Source organism: Nansenia antarctica (assembly GCF_963989245.1).
Source record: "Nansenia antarctica genome assembly, chromosome: 5".
Classification (NCBI taxonomy): domain Eukaryota; kingdom Metazoa; phylum Chordata; class Actinopteri; order Argentiniformes; family Microstomatidae; genus Nansenia; species Nansenia antarctica.
Genome location: NC_137690.1, coordinates 2,488,681 through 2,508,680, shown reverse-complemented (window position 1 = coordinate 2,508,680; position 20,000 = coordinate 2,488,681). Strand labels below are relative to the sequence as shown.

The window sequence follows — 20,000 nt, the reverse complement described above, 5'->3', positions numbered from 1 at the left end:
ACACACACACACACAGAGGCTAACAGGCTAACACACACACACACACACACACACACAGAGACTAACAGGCTAACACACACACACACACACAGAGGCTAACAGGCTAACACACACACACCACACACACACACACACACACACACACACAGAGGCTAACAGGCTAACACACATACAGGTTCCAGCTCCTGTTTTCCTCAAACGTCAACAGAAGACTAGGAGACTAGGAGACTGGAGATGGCCTAGATGGCGGCGCGCTTAGTCGCGAGGCTCGGGGTGGCTTCCACGCTGGTGTTTTTTTGTGCTTTTAAGAATTTTTGTATGTACATTTTTATTTTAATACTTATAGGGAACAGTTGTGTAAATAGTACCTACAGCAGGCTCGACTTATTAGAAATCGGCACGCAAAACGACAAGACAGTTACAGCGGAGTTTCTAAAGCAACACAGGATTTTTAACGAGATAGCCCGTGTACCGGGCGAACCTTGGTTCTCAGTCCCCTCCCTGAGGCGGAAGCGACGGAGGCGAGATCGTAAGCAACCCCGAGGCTGCAGGGGAGGCCTGTTAGCAAGGCTAAGGAGAAGCCCAAACAAGCCAGCTATTCCAAGCATTTTCCTCTCAAATGTCAGATCCCTGACAAATAAGATGGATGAACTGAGACTACAGGTGGCAAAAAACAGCATCGTAGGGGATAGCTGTGTGATTATTCTGACCGAAACCTGGCTAAACGACAACATTGTGGACGCTAACGTTAGCTTAGAGGGCCGAACGCTTCATCGCGCTGACCGCACGGAGCTTAGCGGTAAGTCAAGAGGAGGTGGGATCATAATATCGACGAAGGACAGCTGGTGCTTAAACACGAAAACTGTAAGTAGCCACTGCTCACCAGACCTAGAATACCTGACTGTTAAATGCCGACCCACATACCTGCCTAGGGAGTTTAACGCGGTGCTAATTACATGTGTGTATATTGCACCTAGCTCAGACAGCAAAGTAGCATTGGCGCGACTATACGACGTCATTAGTAGCCAACAAAGTACTGATCCACAGGCTATCCACATCATAGCGGGGGACTTTAATCATGTCGACCTGAAGGCAGTACTACCCAAGTTCTACCAGCATGTAAAATGTGCAACGAGGGGAGAAAAAACACTGGATAAGGTATACACCAACATCAAACGTGCTTACAAGGCTAGTCCGCTAGCTCATCTAGGCATGTCTGACCATGTGTCAATCCTCCTGATTCCTGCATACACCACAATGGGGAAAAGTGCTCCCACCACCACTAAGACTGTCAGAACCTGGCCAGAAGGGTCCGCTCCACTGCAGATCTGCCTAAATGACACCCTATGGCAGGAATATGAGCATGAGGACCTGGAACAGTACACGTCGTCGGTTCTGAACCACATAGTGAACTGCACCAACTCAGTCACCGTGGACAAACGGGTCCGGGTCTACCCCAACACGAAGCCATGGATGACTGGGAAGGTCCAAAAACTGTTAAATGAGAGGGACAACGCCTTCTTCGCAGGGAAGCGCACACCGCTGTACAGCTCCACCAGGGCCAACCTAAAGCGCGGCATCAAAGCGGCCAAGGCAGAGCACAGAGAGAAGATTGAGGAATGCCTCCTGAGCAACAACTCCAGGCGGATGTGGCAGGGGGTTCAGCAGATGACAAACTTCAGAGCAAACAGGCTCACAGCCGCAGAGGACGACCCCCTGCTGGCGGGAAAGCTGAACACCTTCTACGCCCGGTTCGACGAGGGGCGAACGGAGGTAACCACAACACAGACACCACTCTCTCCAGCTCTCAGCAGCCTCACCCTCACAGAGCACGAGGTGAGACGCGTACTGAAGGCGGTGGACCCCAGGAAAGCCTCGGGGCCGGATGGCGTCCTGGGACGGGTGCTGAGAGACTGCGCCGACCAGCTGGCCGGGGTTTTCACCAACATCTTTAACCAGTCCCTGTCCCAGGCCACCGTCCCACCCTGCCTGAAAACCTCAACTATCATCCCAGTCCTGAAGAAAAGCACGGTGAGCTGCCTAAACGACTACCGCCCGGTGGCACTCACACCAATCATCATGAAGTGCTTCGAGAAACTAGTCCGGGCCCACATACTCACACGCCTCCCGCCCAACCTGGATCCATACCAGTTCGCCTACAGAGCCCACAGGTCCACAGAGGACGCCATAGCGACGACTCTCCACGCCACTCTATCCCACCTGGAGAGGGGAAACAGCTACGCGAGACTGCTCTTCGTGGACTTCAGCTCCGCCTTTAACACCATCCTTCCAGACAGGCTAGTGACCAAACTACTAGACCTGGGTCTATCACACTCTATATGTGCGTGGATCAAGGACTTCCTGACCAACCGCCCCCAGAGGGTGCGGGTGGGCCCCCACACCTCCACAGCCCTCAGCCTCAGCACTGGGTCACCCCAGGGCTGCGTGCTAAGCCCCATCCTCTACAACCTCTACACCCACGACTTCACCCCCATCCACCCCAGCAACTACATCGTAAAGTTTGCAGACGACACCACCGTGGTGGGATGTATCTCGGGGGGGGACGAGGCGGCGTACAGGGATGAGGTAGAGCAATTGAGCAAGCTGTGCAAGGTAAACAACCTGCTGCTAAACAAGTCAAAGACCCAGGAACTCATCGTAGACTACAGGAGGAAAAAGTCCGAGATCCTGCCCCTGCTCATCGACGGAGAGAGCGTAGAGATGGTCTCAAACCTCCGTTTCCTGGGTCACACCATACGGGATGACCTGGCCTGGAAGGACAACACTAAAGGCACCATCAAGAGGGCACAACAGCGGCTATACACCCTGAGATGCCTCAAGAAATAACACAGCAAGCAGGAGATGCTGGTGGCCTTCTACCACGGCGCAGTGGAGAGCATCCTCACCTTCGGCATCTCCAACTGGTACCACAGCTGCACGGCAGCGGAGAGAAACGATCTACAGAGAGTCGTGAGAACAGCACAGGGGATCACCGGCGCCACCCTCCCCTCTCTGGAGAAGCTGTACGAAACACGCTGTCTCAGGAGGGCCTCCAAGATCTCCAAGGACCCGACCCACCCTGGGCACGAACACTTTGTCAAGCTGCCCTCGAACAGGAGGTACAGGACCCCGGCCGCTAAGACAAACAGACTGAAGAACTGCTTCTACCACAGGGCCGTCAAGGCCCTGAACACAGAAAAGGCCTAAGTTCTGGGCCCAGGACAAGTCCGGACGGATTGTAATGGCAGCTAGTGCTGAGGCACAAACATGTACATTTTCAAGCCTGCAAACTGTGACACTTTAAAAAAAAAAAAAAATGTGAAAAAATACTTTCTTGTGCAATATGACAACCCTAGTTGACTATCTGTGCAGTATAGTACAGTGGATTGTGTACATAGCCTCTATTGATGTAAACCAGCTCTTTATCTTCTTGTGATTTTATGCATCTATGCTTTTTCCAAAATGTGTTTCTTTTTCCTTTCTTAAACACCAGGGGAGCCTCCCCCTCCTAAATTTTGTTGTTTGGTACCTGTACTGTAACAATGACAAATAAAGTCTATCTATCTATCTAGGAGACTAGGAGACTAGGAGACTAGGAGACTAGGAGACTAGGAGACTAGGAGACAGAGAGACTAGGAGACTAGGAGACTAGGAGACTAGGAGACTAGGAGACTAGGGGACTAGGGGACTAGGAGACTAGGAGACTAGGAGACTAGGGGACTAGGAGACTAGGAGACTAGGAGACTAGGAGACTAGGAGTCTAGGAGACTAGGAGACAGGGCTAGGAGACTAGGGGACTAGGAGACTAGGAGACTAGGAGACTAGGAGACTAGGAGACTAGGAGACTAGGGGACTAGGAGACTAGGAGACTAGGAGACTAGGAGACTAGGAGACTAGGAGACTAGGAGACAGAGAGACTAGGAGACTAGGAGACTAGGAGACTAGGAGACTAGGGGACTAGGAGACTAGGAGACTAGGAGACTAGGAGACTAGGAGACTAGGAGACTAGGAGACAGAGAGACTAGGGGACTAGGAGACTAGGAGACTAGGAGACTAGGAGACTAGGAGACTAGGAGACTAGGAGACAGAGAGACTAGGAGACTAGGAGACAGAGAGACTAGGAGACTAGGAGACTAGGAGACTAGGAGACTAGGGGACTAGGAGACTAGGAGACTAGGAGACTAGGAGACTAGGAGACTAGGAGACAGAGAGACTAGGAGACTAGGAGACTAGGAGACTAGGAGACTAGGAGACTAGGGGACTAGGAGACTAGGAGACTAGGAGACTAGGAGACTAGGGGACTAGGGGACTAGGAGACTAGGAGACTAGGAGACTAGGAGACTAGGAGGCTAGGAGACTAGGGGACTAGGAGACTAGGAGACTAGGAGACTAGGAGACTAGGAGACTAGGAGACTAGGAGACTAGGAGACTAGGGGACTAGGAGACTAGGAGACTAGGGGACTAGGAGACTAGGAGACTAGGAGACTAGGAGACTAGGAGACTAGGAGACAGAGAGACTAGGAGACTAGGAGACTAGGAGACTAGGAGACTAGGAGACTAGGGGACTAGGAGACTAGGAGACTAGGAGACTAGGAGACTAGGGGACTAGGGGACTAGGGGACTAGGAGACTAGGAGACTAGGAGACTAGGAGACTAGGAGACTAGGAGACAGAGAGACTAGGAGACTAGGAGACTAGGAGACTAGGAGACTAGGAGACTAGGGGACTAGGGGACTAGGAGACTAGGAGACTAGGAGACTAGGGGACTAGGAGACTAGGAGACTAGGAGACTAGGAGACTAGGAGACTAGGAGACTAGGAGACAGGGCTAGGAGACTAGGGGACTAGGAGACTAGGAGACTAGGAGACTAGGAGACTAGGAGACTAGGAGACTAGGGGACTAGGAGACTAGGAGACTAGGAGACTAGGAGACTAGGAGACTAGGAGACTAGGAGACTAGGAGACAGAGAGACTAGGAGACTAGGAGACTAGGAGACTAGGAGACTAGGGGACTAGGAGACTAGGAGACTAGGAGACTAGGAGACTAGGAGACTAGGAGACTAGGAGACAGAGAGACTAGGAGACTAGGAGACAGAGAGACTAGGAGACTAGGAGACTAGGAGACTAGGAGACTAGGGGACTAGGAGACTAGGAGACTAGGAGACTAGGAGACTAGGAGACTAGGAGACAGAGAGACTAGGAGACTAGGAGACTAGGAGACTAGGAGACTAGGAGACTAGGGGACTAGGAGACTAGGAGACTAGGAGACTAGGAGACTAGGGGACTAGGGGACTAGGAGACTAGGAGACTAGGAGACTAGGAGACTAGGAGGCTAGGAGACTAGGGGACTAGGAGACTAGGAGACTAGGAGACTAGGAGACTAGGAGACTAGGAGACTAGGGGACTAGGAGACTAGGAGACTAGGGGACTAGGAGACTAGGAGACTAGGAGACTAGGAGACTAGGAGACTAGGAGACAGAGAGACTAGGAGACTAGGAGACTAGGAGACTAGGAGACTAGGAGACTAGGGGACTAGGAGACTAGGAGACTAGGAGACTAGGAGACTAGGAGACTAGGAGACTAGGAGACTAGGAGACTAGGAGACTAGGAGACTAGGGGACTAGGGGACTAGGGGACTAGGAGACTAGGAGACTAGGGGACTAGGAGACTAGGAGACTAGGAGACTAGGAGACTAGGAGACTAGGAGACTAGGGGACTAGGAGACTAGGAGACTAGGAGACTAGGAGACTAGGAGACTAGGAGACTAGGAGACAGAGAGACTAGGAGACTAGGGGACTAGGAGACTAGGAGACTAGGAGACTAGGAGACTAGGAGACTAGGAGACTAGGAGACTAGGAGACTAGGAGACTAGGAGACTAGGAGACTAGGAGACTAGGAGACTAGGGGACTAGGGGACTAGGAGACTAGGGGACTAGGGGACTAGGGGACTAGGAGACTAGGAGACTAGGGGACTAGGAGACTAGGAGACTAGGAGACTAGGAGACTAGGAGACTAGGAGACTAGGAGACTAGGAGACTAGGAGACTAGGGGACTAGGAGACTAGGAGACTAGGAGACTAGGAGACTAGGAGACTAGGAGACTAGGAGACAGAGAGACTAGGAGACTAGGAGACTAGGAGACTAGGAGACTAGGAGACTAGGAGACTAGGAGACTAGGAGACTAGGAGACTAGGGGACTAGGAGACTAGGAGACTAGGAGACTAGGAGACTAGGAGACTAGGAGACTAGGAGACAGAGAGACTAGGAGACTAGGAGACTAGGAGACTAGGAGACTAGGAGACTAGGAGACTAGGAGACTAGGAGACTAGGGGACTAGGAGACTAGGAGACTAGGAGACTAGGAGACTAGGAGACTAGGAGACTAGGAGACTAGGGGACTAGGAGACTAGGAGACAGAGAGACTAGGAGACTAGGAGACTAGGAGACTAGGGGACTAGGAGACTAGGAGACTAGGAGACTAGGAGACTAGGAGACTAGGAGACTAGGAGACTAGGAGACAGAGAGACTAGGAGACTAGGAGACTAGGAGACTAGGAGACTAGGAGACTAGGAGACTAGGGGACTAGGGGACTAGGAGACTAGGGGGTCTAGGGGACTAGGGGACTAGGAGACTAGGAGACTAGGAGACAGAGAGACTAGGAGACTAGGAGACTAGGAGACTAGGAGACTAGGGGACTAGGAGACTAGGAGACTAGGAGACTAGGAGACTAGGAGACTAGGAGACAGAGAGACTAGGAGACTAGGAGACTAGGAGACTAGGAGACTAGGAGACTAGGAGACTAGGAGACTAGGGGACTAGGAGACTAGGAGACTAGGAGACTAGGGGACTAGGAGACTAGGAGACTAGGAGACTAGGAGACTAGGAGACTAGGAGACAGAGAGACTAGGAGACTAGGAGACTAGGAGACTAGGAGACTAGGAGACTAGGAGACTAGGAGACTAGGGGACTAGGAGACTAGGAGACTAGGAGACTAGGAGACTAGGAGACTAGGAGACTAGGAGACTAGGAGACTAGGAGACTAGGGGACTAGGAGACTAGGAGACAGAGAGACTAGGAGACTAGGGGACTAGGAGACTAGGAGACTAGGAGACTAGGAGACTAGGAGACTAGGAGACTAGGAGACTAGGAGACAGAGAGACTAGGAGACTAGGAGACTAGGAGACTAGGAGACTAGGAGACTAGGAGACTAGGGGACTAGGGGACTAGGAGACTAGGGGGTCTAGGGGACTAGGGGACTAGGAGACTAGGAGACTAGGAGACAGAGAGACTAGGAGACTAGGAGACTAGGAGACTAGGAGACTAGGGGACTAGGAGACTAGGAGACTAGGAGACTAGGAGACTAGGAGACTAGGAGACAGAGAGACTAGGAGACTAGGAGACTAGGAGACTAGGAGACTAGGAGACTAGGGGACAGAGAGACTAGGAGACTAGGAGACTAGGAGACTAGGGGACTAGGAGACTAGGAGACTAGGAGACTAGGAGACTAGGAGACTAGGGGACTAGGAGACTAGGAGACTAGGAGACTAGGAGACTAGGAGACTAGGAGACTAGGAGACTAGGAGACAGAGAGACTAGGAGACTAGGAGACTAGGAGACTAGGAGACTAGGAGACTAGGAGACTAGGAGACTAGGAGACTAGGAGACTAGGGGACTAGGAGACTAGGAGACTAGGGGACTAGGGGACTAGGAGACTAGGAGACTAGGAGACTAGGAGACTAGGGGACTAGGAGACTAGGAGACTAGGAGACTAGGAGACTAGGAGACTAGGAGACTAGGAGACTAGGGGACTAGGGGACTAGGAGACTAGGAGACTAGGAGACTAGGAGACTAGGAGACTAGGAGACTAGGAGACTAGGAGACTAGGAGACAGAGAGACTAGGAGACTAGGAGACTAGGAGACTAGGAGACTAGGAGACTAGGAGACTAGGAGACTAGGAGACTAGGAGACTAGGGGACTAGGAGACTAGGAGACTAGGAGACTAGGAGACTAGGGACTAGGGGACTAGGAGACTAGGAGACTAGGGGACTAGGGGACTAGGAGACTAGGAGACTAGGAGACTAGGAGACTAGGAGACTAGGAGACTAGGAGACAGAGAGACTAGGAGACTAGGAGACTAGGAGACTAGGGGACTAGGGGACTAGGAGACTAGGAGACAGAGAGACTAGGAGACAGAGAGACTAGGAGACTAGGAGACTAGGGGACTAGGAGACTAGGAGACTAGGAGACTAGGGGACTAGGAGACTAGGAGACTAGGAGACTAGGAGACTAGGAGACTAGGAGACTAGGAGACTAGGAGACTAGGGGACTAGGGGACTAGGAGACTAGGAGACTAGGAGACTAGGAGACTAGGAGACTAGGGGACTAGGAGACTAGGAGACTAGGAGACTAGGAGACTAGGAGACTAGGAGACTAGGAGACTAGGGGACTAGGGGACTAGGAGACTAGGAGACTAGGAGACTAGTTCATTCAGTACGGAACCTTCTGGTTGAGGGTCAAGGAGCACACACACACACACACACACACACACACACACACACTCACACACACTCACACACACCAGGGTAATCAATGATCCACCAGACAGGTTCAACCTCTGACCTACATTTTTACCATTTAACAGACGCTTTTACTATCCAAAGCAATTTATAGTTAGAGATTAGAGGAACAGTCTCCCTGGTGTAATTTAGGACTGAGGGCCTTACTCAGGGTTAGGGTTAGAGTTAGACAGTCTCCCTGGAGTAACTGAGGGTTAGACAGTCTCCCTGGAGTAACTGAGGGTTAGACAGTCTCCCTGGAGTAACTGAGGGTTAGACAGTCTCCCTGGAGTAACTGAGGGTTAGACAGTCTCCCTGGAGTAACTGAGGGTTAGACAGTCTCCCTGGAGTAACTGAGGGTTAGACAGTCTCCCTGGAGTAACTGAGGGTTAGACAGTCTCCCTGGAGTAACTGAGGGTTAGACAGTCTCCCTGGAGTAACTGAGGGTTAGACAGACTCCCTGGAGTAACTGAGGGTTAGACAGTCTGGAGTAACTGAGGGTTAGACAGACTCCCTGGAGTAACTGAGGGTTAGACAGTCTCCCTGGAGTAACTGAGGGTTAGACAGTCTCCCTGGAGTAACTGAGGGTTAGTCAGTCTCCCTGGAGTAACTGAGAGGGGTAGACAGACCCTCCCTCCACCCCCTCCCACTCTCCTCCCTCCATCCACCACCTCCCCCTCTCCTCCCTCCACCACCTCCCCCTCTCCTCCCTCCATCCACCACCTCCCCCTCTCCTCCCTCCCTCCACCCCCTCCCCCTCTCCTCCCTCCATCCATCCCCTCCCTCTCCCCTCCCTCCCCCCCAGGTAGAGGCCTCTCACCTTCAGCCTTGGAGCGCGCCTCTCTGCTCCCTCCCAGGGCGCCCCCCCCCCCGTCACCGCGGTCCTCCACGCTGGCCCCCCCCTCCTCCTGGCTGTAGGGGGACCACCCCCCCAGCGAGGTGGTGGTGGGGGGGCCGCCGAGCTGCTCCGGGATGGGGGAGAAGTCGGCCGAGGAGTGGGAGAGGGCTGAGTGTGTGGAGGGGGAGAAGGGGTCCCCCCCCCCTGCCCCCCCGACCCCCCCGGCCCTCAGAGAGAGGGGGGACCCCCCCCCGCCCCCCGAGCTCCCGTTCCGTCTCTTGTTGCTCCGGGCGATCTCCGCGAAGGAAGTGACCCGGGGAGGGGGGGGGAGGAGGGGCGTGGCCCGGGTGGCGTTGTCGGCGGAGGCGGCTGATTGGCTGAGCCCGACGGGGCAGCTGAGCATGCGCTCCAGGGGTCCCAGCCTGGCGGGGGGGGGGGGCTTGTCCAGGTGGCGGTCGTAGCTACGGGAACGGGGGCGTGGTGGGGGGGGGCAACAACCGGAGGAGGCCACGCCCCCAACGCCGCCACCGCCGACAACGCCACCGCCGGCGATGGTTCGACCAATCACGGGAGGGGACACGTTGACGTACACCTGTCCCTGGAGGATGGCTCCTCCCCCTCCTCCTGTGGCCACGCCCTCCTGTGGATGCTCCTCCTCCTCCTCCTCCTCCTCGTCTTCCTCCTCTTCGTCGTCATCATCATCATCGCCACGCTGAGACAGAGACACAGAGAGGTTAGAGACACACACACACACATATATATAGACACACACACACATACACATATACCTATATAGACACACACACACACACACACACACACACACACATAGACACACACACACACATAGACACACACACACACACACACACATATAGACACACACACACACACACATAGACACACACACACACACAAACACACATATAGACACACACACACACACACACACACTTAAAGACACACACACATATAGACACACACACACACATAGACACACATAGACACACACACACACATATAGACACACACACATACGTGACACGTTCTAGTCATTTGGTCCGCATGTCGGCAACCAATCAAAATGTTCAGACTTTTCTTTTGAAACACGGAACTACGTTTCAACGTTGTTGAGAATCACGACACAAAATCGCTAGTCGAGCCAAAATACTGCAACAACGCAACGGATTGGGTGAGTAATCCCCACTGCTACCTAGTTAACTAGAACACTACTTTACCTTGTTACCTAGTTAACTAGAACACTACTTTACATTGTTACCTAGTTAACTAGAACACTACTTTACATTGTTACCTAGTTAACTAGAACACTACTTTACATTGTTACCTAGTTAACTACAACACTACTTTACATTGTTACCTAGTTAACTACAACACTACTTTACATTGTTACCTAGTTAACTACAACACTACTTTACATTGTTACCTAGTTAACTACAACACTACTTTACATTGTTACCTAGTTAACTAGAACACTACTTTACATTGTTACCTAGTTAACTACAACACTACTTTACATCGTCAGCAGGCTCACAAAACAAGCTGTGTTAGTTGACTAGCGACGTGTCATTGGTTTTTCAACAACGCAGAAATGTATTCACATTTTTCTAAAGAAAAGTCCAATCGTTACATCAGATTCTGATAAGAGGACCTTGAGCATTAGAACGTGTCACATATAGTGTCCCACCATGCACTGGGGCACATGTATGGCTTTTTGCGCTGATCTGGCTAGATGCCGAACTGTGTTTTCGTTGTCTTTGTATTCCTTTCAATGACAATGAACAGGGTTCCCACACCTTCTGAAACATCAAATTCAAGCACCTTTCAAGCACCTTTTCAAGGACTTTTCAAGACTCAATTCCTTCAAATTCAAGGACCCAACCAGCATAGTTTGAGACAGAACTAAGTGAAAAACATTTTTGAATATATATAGATTTTAGAGAGAGAGAGAGAGAGAGAGAGAGAGAGAGAGAGAGAGAGAGAGGGGGGGGGGAATTCAAGCACTTTCAATGACCCATGTCTATTTTCAAAAACGTTTAAGACCTCGATTTCTTTTTCTCAAATTCACAAACTTTTTTCAAGGATTTCAAGGACCTGTGGGAACCCTGTCTTTCTATCTGTCTCTCTCTCTCTCTGTCTCTCTCTCTCTGTCTCTCTCTCTCTGTCTCTCTCTCTGTCTCTCTCTCTCTGTCTCTCTCTCTCTCTGTCTCTCTCTCTGTCTCTCTCTCTCTGTCTCTCTCTCTGTCTCTCTCTCTCTCTCTGTCTCTCTGTCTCTCTCTCTCTCTCTCTGTCTCTCTCTCTCTGTCTCTCTCTCTGTCTATCTCTCTCTGTCTCTCTCTCTCTGTCTCTCTCTCTCTCTCTCTCTCTCTCTCTCTCTCTCTCTCTCTCTCTCTCTCTCTCTCTCTCTCAGTGGAGAAATGGTGAAGTTGAGTCTAATCTGATCTGATATCCAGCTAGCTTTGACTTTAGGACGGCCAGGATCCGGGGCAGGCATAACCGGCGGCGACGGTGACCAGGGAGGACAGCCCTGCTCTAAATAGAGCCTGTCTTTGTGGCGGAGACACACATTCTGTGTCATGGCGGGGGGGGGGGGGACTCTGCCAGCTGCCACATCACGCTGGGTCGCTTCACTTCCTGCCCTGCAGCCGCCGTCTAAACGTGTCACTTCCTCTCAGTCTCTCTCGCTCAATTCAATTCTCTCTCTCTCTCTCTCGATGTCTCTCTCCCTCTGTCTCTCTCTCTGTCTCTCGCTACCTCTCTACCTCTCTCTCTCTACCTCTCTACCTCTCTCTCTACCTCTCTCTACCTCTCTACCTATCTCTCTCTCTACTTCTCTCTCTACCTCTCGCTACCTCTCTCTCTACTTCTCTCTCTACCTCTCTCTACCTCTCTCTCTACTTCTCTCTCTACCTCTCTACCTCTCTCTACCTCTCTCTCTCTACCTCTCTCTCTCTACCTCTCTCTACCTCTCTACCTATCTCTCTCTCCATCTCTCTCTCTCTTCCAGCTCTCCTTTTCCCTCTTTCTCTCCCTCCAATTTTAAATTCTATATTATATTTATTAAAAAAAATCTCTAATCAATCTCAAATCAAAAACAACAAAGAGAGAGATGACTCCGAACACAAACCACGAGCCTCTCCTCCTCCTCCTCCTCCTCCTCCTCCACTTACCCTCCTCCTCCTCCTCCTCCGAGACTCTCTCTCCTCCTCCTCTTCCTCTTCCTCCTCCACCTTCCCCTCCCCCTCCCCCTCTCCCCCTCCCCCTCCGCCTCTCCTGAACAGGAAGTACCCTCCGGCGGTGGGCTGCGTGGTGGGGGAGGGGGGGGTGGGGGTGGGGGTGGGGTCGGGGGAGCAGCAGCTGGTGGCGGAGGAGGAGGAGGGGGACCCCCCCCCCCCCGCGGGGGGGCTCCTCGGGGACGAATGGGACGAGAGGTCGCAGGTCACCAGCTTGTAGTAGTTCTGCGTGGCGGCCACCACCAGCCGTGCCTGGCTCTGCAGACAGGAAGTGAGGTCGCCCTCGTCGTAGGAGCCCGAGCGTGAGACGTGATAGGCGGAGGAGGAGTTGCAGTTGGCGTCCAGGCGGTCGTCCAACAGCGCCCCCTGGTGTTCCACCGAGCAGGTGCAGGTGGCGGAGGAGGAGGAGGAGAAGGAGGAAGACGGAGGGTGGGGGGTTAGGTGGGGGTGGAGGAGGAGAAGGGGGGGGTCCTGGAGGAGGAGAGGCAGGGGTGGGAGGGTGTGGAGGTGGTGGTGGTGGAGGAGGGGTTTGGGTTGGGGGGGGGGGGCTGGCGGGGCAGGCTCCGTGGGGGAGGTGCGGAGGTCTAGGTAGAAGGCCGGGGGAGGGGGAGCAGGGGGGGGGAGGAGGGGGAGGAGGGGGAGGGGCTTGGAGGAGCCGTTGTTCAGCTTGTTGTAGATGACGCTGAAGTTGACCAGCACGCCGTCGGAGCTGTTGCAGGAGGAGTCGCTGGCGTAGCCCCGCCCCCCACACTCCCCCCCCCCCACCACCATCATCATCCCCCCCCCCCCTCCCCCTGGTAGCTCCGCCCCCCCGCCCCCGCCCCCCGGGTAGCTCTGGGCGGAGGAGGAGAGGCCGCCACAGCAGGAACAGTGCTGCTGCTGATTGGTGGACAAGAAAGAGGAGGAGGAGGAGGCGGAGTCAGCCTGGCTGCTGCCGCTGTTCCCCCGCCCCCTCCTCCTCCCACCACCACCGCCCCCCCCCCTCATGGGGTGATCTTCATCCTCCTCCTCTTCCTCCTCTTCCTCGCCCCACTCCTCCTCCTCCTCCTCCTGCTCACCGCAGTCCATGGAGAGGGTGGAGCCACTGCTGCCATGGCGACGCTGACCGCCGCCATTATTGGCGCCGTCCAATCCCAGCAGGTCTAGATTGGCGCCGTCCAATCCCAGCAGGTCTAGATTGGTGCCGTCCAATCCCAGCAGGTCTAGGCGGGCGGAGAGATGGCGGTCGAAGGAGGAGGAGGTTTTACCCAGGGTGCCGCGGTGCAACAGGAAGGGCTCCGGCGGCGTGAACGCCAGGTCGTGCAGGCGGAACGGCGCCACGTCGAGTGCGGAGTTGTGTGTGTCGTTGCCGTGGAGATGGAAGGAGGAGTCCTCCAGGTAACCGTTGAGGTTGTGGGCGTCCTCCTCCTCGTCCTCCTCCTCCTCCTCCTCCTCCTCCTCCTCTTCCTCCTCCTCCTCCCCGCCGGCCTCCGTGGCGAGCAGGAAAGGGTTGCGCCGCCGTCGGTTGCGGGCGGAGGGGCGGAGCCTGCTGGGTTTCACCGCCGTGACACGGGGCGACAGCGTGCGGGCGTCTGCGCTGATTGGCTGCTGCTGCTCCGAGTTACTGGAGGAGGTGTAGGACGAATCGTCGCTGGCCGCCGTGCTGCCCCTTCCTCCTCCTCCTCCTCCTCCTCCTCCTCCTCCCCCGGCGGCGGTCTGGATCAGGCTGCTGTAGAGCAGCGTCTCCCTCTGGAGCACCTCCCTCTCGGGGAGGGAGGAGGTGCGGCTGAGCCCCAGGCTCTCCTCAGGAGGAGGAGGAGGAGGAGGAGGGCCGAAGGGGTTGCTCCTCTTCAACGAGCCCCCGCAGGTGACGCCCGAACCCGAACGGGCCCCCGAAAGTACCTGGCAGTGGACCAGCGGAATGTGGCGCACGATCAGGGTCTCCCCCATCAGCGGAGGGGGGCTCTCCATGGTCTGGGGGTGGGGGGTGGGGGGGGGTAGGGGGGAGCTGTGTGTGTGGGGGGGTTTGGGCTGGGTAGAGGGGGGGGGGGGTACAGGTAGAGAGAGAGGGAATAGGGGGGCTGGTTTGTTCAGACGATAGGGGTTAGGCTCGGGGGGTCAGGGGGTGGGCCTGGGAGGTGGTGGAGGGAGGGGGGTCCAGGAAGTCGACTCCCCGGTGGTTAGAGGGGTGCATCTGGAGGAGGGGAAGGAGGGGGGGGGGGGAGAAGGAGGGAGAGAGGGAGAGAGAGAGAGGGAGAGAGGGGGGGGGAGAAGGAAGGAGAGAGAAAACAGGATATTTTAGACATAGCACGCACACAAACGAGATAGACAAACGCTAACGCAACGCACAGCATTACCAAGAGACACAACACATCCCACTCTCAGTGTCTAATTAAAGGGCCTTGTCACTCACACTCTCACTCACTCACTCACTCACTCACTCACTCACTCACTCACTCACTCACACTCACTCACTCACTCACTCACACTCACACACACACACACAGTGGAGGGTGAGTCACTGCCATGTGAACTGGAAACAGTGACAACATCCTCCTAGTTACCGCACACACACACACACACACACACACTCTCACACACACACACACACACACACACAGAAACACACACACACACACACACACACACACACACGACTGCCGGGAGATGAGCTCACATATCTACCTTAACTGTACATAACTACCTAACCAATAACGTTAGTAATTTAACCTAATCTAACCAATAACGTTAGTAATGTAACCTAATCTAACCAATAACGTTAGTAATGTAACCTAATCTAACCAATAACGTTAGTAATGTAACCTAATCTAACCAATAACGTTAGTAATGTAACCTAATCTAACCAATAACGTTAGTAATGTAACCTAATCTAACCAATAACGTTAGTAATGTAACCTAATCTAACCAATAACGTTAATAATGTAACCTAATCTAACCAATAACGTTAGTAATGTAACCTAATCTAACCAATAACGTTAGTAATGTAACCTAATCTAACCAATAACATTAGTAATGTAACCTAATCTAACCAATAACGTTAGTAATGTAACCTAATCTAACCAATAACGTTAGTAATGTAACCTAATATAACCAATAACGTTAGTAATGTAACCTAATCTAACCAATAACGTTAGTAATGTAACCTAATCTAACCAATAACGTTAGTAATGTAACCTAATCTAACCAATAACGTTAGTAATGTAACCTAATCTAACCAATAACGTTAGTAATGTAACCTAATCTAACCAATAACGTTAGTAATGTAACCTAATCTAACCAATAACGTTAGTAATGTAACCTAATCTAACCAATAACGTTAGTAATTAGTTATTGTTAGTTGACCTTGTATGTAATATGTACTTTCATGTACCTACTTCTGCAAATCTTCTAATAAAGTTTTCAATCAATCAAAGTAATGTAACCTAGGCCCAATCCCGATTCTCTTTTCTACCCCTATGGCTCGTTTTCGAGTGTCACTCGATTCGAAGGCAAGGCCTTCGAATACGTCACAAGCCCTACCCCTTGAAATCAAAGCCCTATGAATTGGAACAGCCCTTCACGGCGCCTACGTCATCACGCGGTACGGTTGACGCGTTGTGTTGCCGGCGAATTCTCACATCTCGCAATGCCTTCTTCAGCTGTGTTTATTTCTGTTGCGTGTGCTATAAGCATCTATTTTCGTTTGTTATCAACACACTGTAGTGTTTAGACGTTCCTTTTTTAGTCTCTTCCGTCAGCGATGTCTTTTTTGTGGACATCGCAATAATGACAATGAATTTAATGACAATGAATGACTCCAACCAAAACAACCAGTCCATCAATAGTCATAAAGCGTTGTCCAAAAATCACGTTACCAAGCGCCTTTCTCAGAACAATTCGTCGCCTAGAATCCAAAAATCAATCCATCATAGTGGTGGTCAAAAACGTAGAAAGAGGATCTCTTGGGGACGCGGCCACATTTGCCCGTGAAGGAGAGATGACAAATAAGCGGAAACATTTCTCAGTAGAGTCGAACGGTGATATATCATCATCCTTTACGCGTATCCTTAACTGTAGTTACATTTCGCGTGTCATATGCCATTAGACATGGAAATATGTCAATGCGCGGCTGTCATGCACAAATCAGCTTGTAACGTTAGACACACAGCACACAGCACATCGGCATAATAACGTTTTGTTGTTGTTGTGCTTGTTATAAAGAAAAGGTCTATAATGCATTGAAATGACATTAGTACATCAGACATTAGACATCAGACATGGAAATATGTCAATGCGCGGCTGTCATGCACAAATCAGCTTGTAACGTTAGACACACAGCACATCGGCATGATAACGTTTTGTTGTTGTTGTGCTTGTTATAAAGAAAAGGTCTATAATGCATTGAAATGAATGATACAACCCATTAATAATATTACATAATAACAACTGCTCGGATTAGATTGCGGGTGGAAATAGGTCAAAATGCGCATCATGTACAAGTCAGCCGAACGTTTGATAGATAACTTTACATATGTGTACCATCATCCGCTGTCAAACGCCACAGGTAATAATTGATTTATGACTGTACATCTCTGAAATGCTCGACTGTCATGCAGCGTTGCTTTACTGTAACGTTAGACACAGCACCGACATAAAAGCGATTTTTGGGTTATGCGTGTTATAAATAAAAGGTCTATAATGCATTGTAATGACATTAAACTAAGACAATAAGATGGTTATCATAATTTTTCAAATCTTTATTAATAAGTAATTACAGAGAATTAAAATGACATTTCCGCATTGAATAGAGCGACATAAGATTTCTGTAGATGATTCGCAATGCATCCTGGTATCAAGGGGTAGCGTACACCTAGCCCTTCGAAGCTAGTGTGGTCCTGGAATCGCTCGAAACGAAGTAATAGTTAGCCCTCCCCCTTACCCCTAGCCCTCGATGAAATATGAATTGGGACAGCCCTCGCCCTAAACGTGAACGCGCAAATCGAGCCAAAGGGGTGAAAACGAAGGGCTAGGGGTGAATTGGGATTGGCCCCTAATCTAACCAATAACGTTAGTAATGTAACCTAATCTAACCAATAACGTTAGTAATGTAACCTAATCTAACCAATAACGTTAGTAATGTAACCTAATCTAACCAATAACGTTAGTAATGTAACCTAATCTAACCAATAACGTTAGTAATGTAACCTAATCTAACCAATAACGTTAGTAATGTAACCTAATCTAACCGATAACGTTAGTAATGTAACCTAATCTAACCGATAACGTTAGTAATGTAACCTAATCTAACCGATAACGTTAGTAATGTAACCTAATCTAACCGATAACGTTAGTAATGTAACCTAATATAAACCGATAACATTAGTAATGTAACCTAATCTAACCAATACGTTAGTAATGTAACCTAATCTAACCAATAACGTTAGTAATGTAACCTAATTCTAACCAATAACGTTAGTAATGTACCTAATCTAACCAATAACGTTAATAATGTAACCTAATCTAACCGATTTAAAATACGAAAAGAGGCACATATTATTTCCAACGGATGAAATATATTCCAAGATGTTTTTGGTGAAGATCACATATAGACAGACATGTTGGAATAGAACTGTTTAACAGAGAGAGAGGAGACAGATGGACAGAATGTGTGTGTGTGTGTGTGTTGTGTGTGTGTGTGTGTGTGTGTGTGTGTGTGTGTGTGTGTGTGTGTGTGTGTGTGTGTGTGTGTGTGTGTGTGTGTGTGTGTGTGTGTGTGTGTGTGTGTGTGTGTGTGTGTGTGTGTGTGTGTGTGTGTGTGTATACTAGCATACTGCATACTAGCATACTCAATGAGTATATTATACTGCATACTAGCATACTCAGTGAGTATATACTGCATACTGCCTACTAAATTCATAATAAGTATGTGAAAACCACCTGGCCATTTACACTGTATGCATGCATACTGCCTCCCAGAATGCATTTCGCCAGGAGCGGCGATTTTAAACCTCCATTTTAAACCTCCATTAGCTAAAATATGTAATTTTGGCTTTACAAGTGTTAACATGTCATTTTATGAAGTTTTAATATGTTTTCAGGCGAGAAAGAAACAAGATATATTCCCCAAATGTGTCCAGTTTACCAAAATAACCTGTTTATATATCTGATCTGACGCTTTTTCGCGTCTTCTGTTCGCTAGCTGCGTTCGTAAATTCACCCTGGAAATATGATCAGCACTCATGGAATGCCTCTTGTCCAATCAAATTACCTGGTCCCTTTATGACGTTGCACCCAGTGTGCGCTCCGGCGCTCTCAGAGCGATTTTACGAATGCACCCTACGTTGCTTACCTTCACTCACTCGACAGAAATATCGTAACATAATTACAACACGTTGTAAAATGATTTGGGGGGCCAATATCTTTAGCTAGCTCAAGTAACTAGCTTACTATATTGTTGTCTTAACAGTTGGTAAAATAACATGATTAAAATAAATATATATGAGCAATAACATATCGTGGGCAAGCACTACAACCAACTTGTCCGTCTGAAGCTACAATACTGGGATCATTCGTGATTGGGTTACAAGCAGTCAAATACTAGGTGAACATGTGTGCCAGATGGGATTGACAATTTACAGCCTAAACTTTCTATAACCTCAAAATCAAGTAGCCCATTCGGCGGTAACCCGCCCCATCTGGCAACCCTGGACGCAGCCCTGCAACCCTGGACGCGAAATGCATTTTGGGAAATAGGACCCGAGCTAGTGTCCATCGTAACTGACTTAAATTTTCCCTGAAGTAATTGCTCACATACTAAATTTCTCGCATACTCAAATCTTGCATACTGTACAGTGTGAACGCACTACATACTCAAAATCTACGTCATATCTAGTATGAGTAGTATGCTAGTATGCTATTCCGAACACAGCCCCTGTCTCCCTGCCAGCTCACTTCCTGTCTCCCTGCCAGCTCTATGAGTCACACAGGAAGTAGTAAGCGGATCATCTCCCTTACGTAACCGTCTGCCATGGACGGATCCCCTCTTTTCCTCCTCCCCCTCTCCTCATCCCCCTCTTCTCCTCCTCCTCCTCCTGTCATCCCTCCATCCTGACCTATCGCTCCCTCCCTCCCCTCCCATCTCCCTCTCTCCCCTCCCTCCATCCCTACCTCTCTCTCTCCCTCTCCTCGCTCCCTCCCTCCCTCTCTTCCCTCCCTCTCCTCGCTCCCTCCCTCTCTCTCCCTCCCTCTCCTCGCTCCCTCCCTCTCCTCGCTCCCTCCCTCTCCTCTCCTCCCTCTCTCCCTCCCTCTCTCCCTCTCCTCGCTCCCTCCCTCCCTCTCTCCCTCTCCTCTCCCCCCTCTATCCCTACCTCTCCTCCCTCC

General features: G+C 50.9%; 1 protein-coding gene across 1 annotated transcript in view; it reads right to left on the bottom strand.

Moving 5' to 3' along the window:
• The window catches only part of rusc2 (RUN and SH3 domain containing 2), a gene marked incomplete at both ends in the record, with an annotated part of 47,317 nt that extends 32,726 nt beyond the window's left edge, over positions 1-14,591 (bottom strand). Inside the window, 4 exon segments of the mRNA XM_080532910.1 lie at positions 9,373-9,558; positions 9,646-10,075; positions 12,705-13,007; positions 13,629-14,591. Coding sequence (XP_080389036.1) covers positions 9,373-9,558; positions 9,646-10,075; positions 12,705-13,007; positions 13,629-14,591 — 1,882 coding nt within the window.
• Positions 14,592-20,000: the final 5,409 nt, after the last annotated feature.